General features: G+C 48.9%; 1 protein-coding gene across 1 annotated transcript; it reads right to left on the bottom strand.

The window, feature by feature from the left end:
• LOC137335888 (transcription factor IIIB 50 kDa subunit-like) lies at positions 1-6,548 on the bottom strand (the record flags this gene model as incomplete). Its single annotated transcript, XM_068001394.1, has 3 exons — positions 1-3,699; positions 4,532-4,853; positions 6,455-6,548. Coding segments are annotated over 3 exons (1,137 nt in total), but the record flags the coding sequence as incomplete, so codon positions are not given.
• Between the last annotated feature and the right edge of the window lie 2,774 nt (positions 6,549-9,322).

Here is a 9,322-nt window from a genome sequence, read left to right as displayed (position 1 = left end):
TGTATTTATTACATTTATTAATAGGCAACATTCCTTACTTTGTCTCCAATAATTTCAATCACATTTTTTATTGCACTCAGATACTAAACTCACTCCCCAAAAGGCTGTGGATCAATTGAAACTTTCAAGACTTGCGTAAGGATGCTCTCCGTACAACTCCCGATGAGCCCTGGGACTGGGAGTTAAGTAGATTTTGCACAAGTGGGAGTTTTGCCAAAGCATTCACACTGAAGGTGTGTTCCTGAACTGAATGATTACAATCATTTTACCTGTAGGCCTCTGAATAACAACACCTGTAACTGCGAGGCTGCTTATTATGGATAAGCCAACTGACACTCAGTGCGTGGGGTCATGGGGGAATGAAGGTCACAGAGCGATCCCTCAGACAATTATCATCTTCAGAGGGACAGAGAAAACTGGGTGCGAAAACTCCAGGTCAGCCCCGAGGACCAGAGGGAGACCCCTAAACATGCACCCCCCCGGTGCAGAATCTGTCTCAGGTCCCGACCACATTGCTCACAGGGGCCACACTTAACAAAAATGAGAATGCAGCAGAGTCAGAACACAAACTACACACCATGTTCAGTCACTGGTATTGCACAGTACGAGAGACACTGGTTTATATTTACAGAAACATGGCTTAAATACAGCTCAACATTCCTGGTTAGAGGGTTTTCAGAAGAGATAGAGGGGGGATTTAAAAAAAGGAAGTGGGTGGCAGTATTTGTTAAAGAAACAATTACGGCTGTGAGGAGCAATGATATGTTAGAAGGATCATCAAATGAGGCCATATGGGTGGAACTAAAGAACAAAAAAGGGGTAATCACACTGCTAGGAGTGTACTATAGACCCCCAAACAATAGGGGATTTCAATCAGTGCAAAAGGTATAAGAGGGTGCAGAATTCTTAAACTGCATGCAGGAGAACTTTTTTAGCAAGCCCAACAAGAGGGGGCAAGTTCTGGATTTAGTTTTAGGGAATGAAGCTGGGCAGGTGGAAGGAGTATCAGTGGGAGAGCATTTTGGTGGTCGTGATCTTAATTCAGTTAGATTTAGTGTAGTTATGGAAAAGGACAAAGATAGAACAGGAGTAAAAGTTCTCAATTGGGGAAAGACCAATTTTACTAAGTTGAGTGATTTAGCAAAAGTGGACTGGAAACAGCGACTTGAAGGTAAATCAGTGTCAGAGCAGTGGGAGGCATTCAAGGGGGAGATTCAAGGCGTGCAGAGTAAACATGTTCCCACAAAGAAAAAGGGTGGGGCTGCCAAATCTGGAGCCCCCCGGATGACAAGGAGCATTCAGGGTAAGATCAGGCAAAAAAGGGAAGCTTATGTCAGACACCGAGAGCTCAATACTGCAGAAAGTCTAGAGGAGTGTATAGAAAGTGCAGGGGGGAAATTAAAAAGGAAATTAGGAAAGCAAAGAGAGGGCATGAAAAAATATTGGCAAGTAAAATTAAGGAAAACCCAAAAATGTTTTATAAATACATTAAGAGCAAGGGGATAATTAAGGAAAGAGTAGGGCCCATTCAAGACCAAAAAGGTAACCTGTGTGTGGAGGCGGAAGATGTGGGTATGGGTCTTAATGAATACTTTGCGTCTGTCTTCACAAAAGAGAGGGACGATGCAGACATTGTAGTTAAGGAGGAGGAGTGTGAAATATTGGATGGGATAAACATAGTGAGAGAGGAAGTATTAAGGGGATTAGCATCTTTGAAAGTAGATAAATCGCCAAGCCCAGATGAAATGTATCCCAGGCTGTTAAGAGAAGGGAGGAAATAGCAGAGGCTCTGACCATCATTTTCCAATCCTCCCTGGATTCAGGCGTGGTGTCGGAGGATTGGAGGACTGCTAACATTGTACCGTTGTTTAAAAAGGGAGGGAAGGATAGACCGAGTAATTACAGGCCAGTCAGTTTAACCTCGGTGGTGGGCAAATTATTGGAATTGATTAAGGGACAGGATAAACAGTCATTTAGAAAGGCACAGGTTAATCAAGGACAGTCAGCATGGATTTGTTAAGGGAAGGTTGTGTCTGACTAACTTGAGCGAATTTTTTGAGCAGGTAACAAGGAGGGTCTACATGGATTTTAGCAAGGCTTTTGATAAGTTCTCTCATGGCAGAGTGGTCAAAAAAGAAAAAGCCCATGGGATCAAAGGGAGAGTGGCTAGTTGGATCCAAAATTGGCTCAGTGGCAGGAAGCAAAGGGTAATGGTTGACGGGTGTTTTTGCGACTGAACGGTTGTTTCCAGTGTGATATATATTAATGATTTGGACTTGAATGTGGGGGACTTGATCAAGAAGTTTGCAGATGATACAAAAATTGGCCGTGTGGTTGATAGTGAGGAGGAAAGCTGTAGACTGCAGGAGGATATCAATGGACTGGTCAGGTGGGCAGAAAAGTGGCAAATGGAATTCAATCCAGAGACGTGTGAGGTGATGCATTTGGGGAGGGCAAATAAGGCAAGGGAATACACAATAAATGGGAGGATGCTGAGAGGTGTGGAGGAAGTGAGGGACCTTAGAGTGCATGTCCACAGATCCCTGAAGGTAGCAGGACAGGTAGATGGATGGATAGTCTCTGTAACACCAAGCAGCGTCAGGGTGGATAGTCTCTGTAACACCAAGCAGCGTCAGGGTGGATAGTCTCAGTGTAACACCAAGCAGCGTCAGGATGGATTGTCTCTCTAACACCAAGCAGCGTCAGGATGGATAGCCTCAGTGTAACACCAAGCAGCGTTAGGGTGGATAGTCTCTGTAACACCAAGCAGCGTCAGGATGGATAGTCTCAGTGTAACACCAAGCAGCGTCAGGGTGGATTGTCTCTAACACCAAGCAGCGTCAGGATGGATAGTCTCTGTAACACCAAGCAGCGTCAGGGTGGATAGTCTCTGTAACACCAAGCAGCGTCAGGGTGGATAGTCTCTGTAACACCAAGCAGCGTCAGGGTGGATTGTCTCTGTAACACCACAGAGCTGCTCACAGGCTGCTCCTGGCTTCCCGGAAGGCTTCCATCTCCTCGGGCGTCCTCAGGTACTGCTCGATTTCACTGTCTGATATCTCCTCCTCACCAGTGCTTGGCTTGTTGGCGACGTTACTCTCCAGCTCCGGGGTCGGTTGTTTCTTCTTCCTTTGCGTGAGGCACGGAGGGAGGAAGAGCGGAGCTTTGCGTTTGTGGCTGGATTCCACGTCTCCTGCTGGAGTCGGCTGGTCCTGCAGCGAGCCTCCAGCACCCGTTTCTGAGGCGATCTCGTCACTTGGGCCCGTTTGGTCATCTGTGTTTTCACCCCAAGTTCCTCTTAGTGTCTGTGTGAGTAATAAGGTGCGATGGCAGAGAATATCACCAGTGTATTTCACCACAGTCTTTTCGTTGACCTGCTGCCCTTTCAGCCAGGCCAGCTGCGATGCCAGTCTGACCAGAACGCTGCTGATCTCCTTCAGCCTCTGAGAGGTGGGTGGAGGCTGCCTGATTCCTGCCAGCTTGCAGAACCTTCCTAGGCTGCACTTGAGGCGATCTCCGGGTCGTAAGGACTGCCAGGCCAGGTAGGCAGCTGCTGTGATGATGGGAACAGGGTGTCTCCCAGTCACCAGCCAGGTCTCGCTGGCCAGCTCCACGATCTGCACTGCCCGATCCACCACCTTTCCTTTATCCTCACAAAACTTGGGCGGAATTGACTCAGAGTTCTGGAACAAATTAAACCTGGGGAGAAATTACAGTCACAATGGACAGGTGATCACGAGGTAGACACCCCGATACCCTCTTACCCAGGGCTCAGGAGCTGGGAAACACCTGGGTAAGAGGGGATCAGGGATCAATACATCCAGATACCCCTCACCTGGGTGGCCATTAATCACGAGCCTGAATGCTGGCAGGCTATTGCACTACATTAGGCATCACAACTGAGCCCAATCCGGACCTCCCTGAATACACAGGCACATCCAGAGAGGTCACAGAGCAGTGATCAGGGGCAATAACCTCGGCTGATTTCCCCGTCCCTAACCCAGAGGCACTGAAGCCGTGCAGGGCATTTACCAAAATCCCAGTCAATCCAGCAGAGCCTAGGAATTGGGTGAGGCATCGGGGGGGGGGGGGTTATCTGGCTCGAGACCCCCGGTGGGTCAGTTTCTCTTTCAGATACTGACCGACCTGCTGTGTATTTCCAACAATTGCTGAGTTTTTTTTCCCTTTTATTTAAGTTTAATTATTTTTTGAATTTCTGAATGTATTTTAGACACAACAGTTCAGGATGTGGTTTGATGTTGAATATTCCTTGTATTATTGAGCCAAGTACCAGCAGAGTGTGAAACACACAAACAGAGTGAGTGAGGGTAAATTCCTCCTGCTTCGTGCTGGACACAAGCTTCCCCACTCAGCTGGAGGCAGCACAAACCCCATCTCACCTGCCAATCCTCAGTTATTGCAAAACCACCTTATCTCACCTGACTGGGAGGGGCGAAGCCACAAAGGGTTTAAAGGGGAGGATGAGAATTGAGTTGAAGGTCAGTGAGGGTAAGAGAGAGGGAGTACTAACCCATCACAGTGAGTTTTCACCAGCTCCACCAGACTCAGCGTGGGGATATCAAGGCAGAGTTCCTTCACCAGCTCCAGGTAGACAGTTGAGAAGAGGGCTGTTTCCACATGAAGCAGTGAGCAGATGGTGCCCATGGTCAGTGGCCAGTTGTGCTGACGACAGGCAATGTAGACACAGCAGCCCACCAAAGCCTCCTTTTTCTCCAGGCTGAGGTGCAGGAAACTCTGATGCTCGTACGCATTGTGGTAGAGCTCACTGGCTGTATCCTCCAGAACCGGCCGCAAACGCAGAATCCTGCACAGGTCACGGACTCGCTTCAGGCCTGAGGGGGAGAGAAGAGACAACTGAACTCAGCACACCCGAACCACAAGGTTACGGTGAGTGAAGCGACTGCAGTGCCACTGGCAACACCAAGACGAAATGTGACAACCCGACCACTCACATTCACCTCAATCGATGCAGATAACTTCTCATGGTAACAGCACAGTCACTCAATATCATTATTAGAAAACCAAAGTTGCATTTCTGTGAAGGCACTTTGATTCCCATTCTAGAGACTTGAGCACATAATCCAGGCTGACATTCCAGTGCAGTCCTGGGGCAGTGCCGCGCCGGAGGGGCCGTCTTTTGGTTGAGACGTTAAACCGAGGCCCCGTCTGCCCTCTCAGGTGGATGTAAAAGATCCCATGGCCACTATTTTGAAGAAGAGCAGGGGAGTTCTCCCTGGTGTTCTGGCCAATATTTATCCCTCAACCAACATCACTAAAACAGATCATCTGATCATTAGCACATTGCTGGTTGTGGGATCTTGCTGTGTACAAATTGGCGTCATGTTTCCTACATTACAACAGTGACTACACTTCAAAAATACTTCATTGGCTGTAAAGAGTTTTGGGATGTCCTGAGGATGTGAAAAGCACGAGAGAAATGCAAGTCTGTCTTATCCCGTGAAATTCAGAGTGAACTCCAAAAACAAATTCATTCTTTTTATGAACAGATATGCAAATTTTATGATTAATTACAAGTATTTGGGATTCTTTGTCCAAGGGTATAAGCCCTGCTTCTAAGTACCCAGGTCAGTATTGTCAGTCCCAGCCCCCCACCCCCACTATCGAGACCCTCCAGAACTCCAGAACCCCCGGCCCCCGCCGCCCGGACACTCCGCCCCCCCCCGGGCCCCCAGCCCCACTATCGAGACCCTCCAGAACTCCAGAACCCTCAGCCCCCCCCCCGGCCCCCGCCGCCCGGACACTCCGCCCCCCCCCGGGCCCCCAGCCCCACTATCGAGACCCTCCAGAACTCCAGAACCCTCAGCCCCCCCCCGGCCCCCGCCGCCCGGACACTCCGCCCCCCCCCGGGCCCCCAGCCCCACTATCGAGACCCTCCAGAACTCCAGAACCCTCAGCCCCCCCCCGGCCCCCGCCGCCCGGACACTCCGCCCCCCCGGGCCCCCAGCCCCACTATCTGGACACCAGCAGCGAGCCTCTGCCGCCAGTCCATCTCCCTCCAGTGGCCAAACTCTCTCACTGCAGCATTTCAACTTGATGCCCAGCCCCCCTCTCCTCCCCCTTCTCCTCTCTCTCTCCTCTCTCCTCCTCCCTCTCCTCTCCCCCCTCTCCTCTCCCCCCTCTCCTCTCCCCTCCCCCCTCCCCCCTCCCCCCTCTCCCCTCTCCCCTCCCCCCTCCCCCCTCTCCCCTCCCCCCTCCTCCTCCTCCTCCTCCTCCTCCTCCCCCCTCCCCGTATCGAGTCTCGGTAGTTTTGCAGCATGTTATGTGAGGGTTATACAAGAGAAACTTTCCACTCCTGAACAGCAGCAAGTGACATCTTAACTCACCTTTAAATTACAGTTTTACTTCTGTTGAAACACTGATTAAATGTTAATTAACGATTGAATGACATGAAGAATAATTAAAAGTATCTTACCGAGTATCTTATTGCGACAGGGTTTTCGGACTTCTGCTGTACTCTCGGTGTATCGCACCGCTGCAAAAGGAGGATTCAAATTGTCAACTTCCAAAAGTAGAGTTTAAAATTGAACCATGACCATTTAGATGGAGAGGGACTGTACAGATTAACCTGTGGGTACAGTGTCTCCTGCACAGGGCTGGAAACAGGCAGTGGGATAGGTATTCTCCAAAATACTTGGTTGGATTCAAGGGGTTTGGAATTAGGGGAAGGGGAGAAAGCTGCATTAAACACTGGTCAGAAGGAGGAAACAGCGAGTCGGAGTGAAGGGCAAATTTTTAGATTGGATGGAATGGGGTATTGCTGTCCCACAGGGCTCTGTTTTGGAACTCTGTTCACTGTGTACATCAGTGATTTGGATATATGGCTAAAGGATGTGGTGGCCAAATTTACAGATGCATCTAAAATAGGAGGCATAGTAATTAATTCTGAGGACCAAAGGAAACAGCAAGGGGATATTGACAAGATTGTGGAATGGGCAAAATGTTGTCAGGTGGAATTCAATGTCAGGAAGTGTGAGGTGGTACATTTTTGGTTTTAAAAAAATCATGATTACTTTGCGGGGAGGTTGGGTGATGTGGAAGAGCAGAGGGATTTGGGTTCACAAGACGTTAAAAGCAGCTGCTCAAGTGGATAAGGCCATTAAAAAGGTTCATGTTACACTGGGTTTTATGGTAAGTGGTATAGAATGTAAAAGTCGAGACGTAATGGTGAATTTATATAAAACCTTACAAAGGCCACAGTTGGAGACCGTGTGCAGTTTTGGGCCCCACATGATAGAAGGATGTTTCGGCGATCGAGAGGGCTGCAGCACAGATTCACCAGGATACTGCTTGGTATGAAATACAAATCTGAAGAAAGATTTGAACAATTGGGACTGCCATCATTCCAACACAGAGGAGATCGTGGGGAGATTTGACAACGGGATTTAAAATGCTGAAGGGTTGGGGCAGAGCAGTAGAAATAGTTTGCAGTGGTCATGGGGTCTCGAACGAGTGGAGACCGATATAAGATTAAATATAAGCTAACTTAAGGGTTAAGTCATGGCAGGAGATCCCAAACCCGTGTCATGTTCCTCTTGTGGGATGTGGGAATTCAGGGATCCTTCCTGTATCCCTGATTCCTTCACCTGCGGGAAGTGTGTCCAGCTGCAGCTATTGTTTGACCGCTTGACGGCTCTGGAGCTGCGGATGGACTCACTTTGGAGCATCCGCGATGCTGAGGAAGTCGTGGATAGCACGTTCAGTGAGTTGGTCACACCACAGATAAAAATTACTGAGGGAGATAGTGAATGGGTGACCAACAGACAGAGGAAGAGTAGGAAGGCAGTGCAGGGGTCCCCTGCGGTCATCTCCCTCCAAAACAGGTATACCGTTTTGGATACTGTTGGGGGAGATGGCTCACCAGGGGAAGGTGGCAGTGGCCAGGTTCATGGCACCGTGGCTGGCTCTGCTGCACAGGAGGGCAGGAAAAAGAGTGGCAGAGCTATAGTGATAGGGGACTCGATTGTAAGGGGAATAGGCAGGCGTTTCTGCGGACGCAACCGAGACTCCAGGATGGTATGTTGCCTCCCTGGTGCAAGGGTCAGGGATGTCTCGGAGCGGCTGCAGAACATTCTGGAAGGGGAGGGTGAACAGCCAGTTGTCGTGGTGCATATAGGTACTAACGATATAGGTAAAAAACGGGATGAGGTCCTACAAGCTGAATTTAGGGAATTAGGAGTTAAACTAAAAAGTAGGACCTCAAAGGTAGTAATCTCAGGATTGCTACCAGTGCCACGGGCTAGTCAGAGTAGGAATGACAGGATAGCTAGGATGAATACGTGGCTTGAGAGATGGTGCAAGAGGGAGGGATTCAAATTCCTGGGCCATTGGAACCGGTTCTGGGGGAGGTGGGACCAGTACAAATTGGACGGTCTGCATCTGGGCAGGACTGGAACCAATGTCCTAGGGGGAGTGTTTGCTAGTGCTGTTGGGGAAGGTTTAAACTAATGTGGCAGGGGGATGGGAACCGATGCAGGAAGTCAGTGGGAAGTAAAGTGGTGACAGAAACAAAAGGCAGTAAGGGAGAGTGTACAAAACATGACCGGACAAATGGTCTGAGAAAGCAGGGCAAAGACCAAGGGAAGTCGAGATTAAACTGCATTTATTTCAATGCAAGAAGTCTGATGGGCAAGGCAGATGAACTCAGGGGCATGAATGGGTACATGGGACTGGGATGTTATAGCTATTACTGAAACATGGCTAAGGGAGGGGGCAGGACTGGCAGCTCAATGTTCCAGGGTACAGATGCTATAGGAAAGATAGAGCAGGAGGTCAGAGAGGAGGGGAAGTTGAGTTCTTGATTAGGGAGAACATCACGGCAGTAGTGAGAGGGGATATATCCGAGGGTTCGCCCACTGAGTCGATATGGGTAGAACTGAAAAATAAGAAGGGAGAGATCACTTTGATAGGATTGTACTACAGACCCCCAAATAGTCAACGGGAAATTGAGGAGCAAATATGTAAGGAGATTACAGACAGCTGCAAGAAAAATAGGGTGGTAATAGTAGGGGGACTTTAACTTTCCCAACATTGACTGGGACAGTGTATTCAGGAGGAATTTGGGATGTCTTGTTGAAGTTGTACAAGACATTAGTTAGGCCACACTTGGAATACTGTGTACAGTTCTGGTCACCCTATTATAGAAAGGATATTATTAAACTAGAAAGAGTGCAGAAAAGATTTACTAGGATGCTACCGGGGACTTGATGGTTTGACTTATAGGGAGAGGTTGGATAGATTGAGACTTTTTCCCTGGAGAGTAGGAGGTTTAGGGGTGATCTTA

This window comes from Heptranchias perlo, chromosome 20, assembly GCF_035084215.1.
Source record: "Heptranchias perlo isolate sHepPer1 chromosome 20, sHepPer1.hap1, whole genome shotgun sequence".
Taxonomy (NCBI): Eukaryota; Metazoa; Chordata; class Chondrichthyes; order Hexanchiformes; family Hexanchidae; genus Heptranchias; species Heptranchias perlo.
The sequence above is the reverse complement of the archived record's forward strand: the minus strand, read 5'-3'. Positions and strand labels throughout refer to the sequence as shown.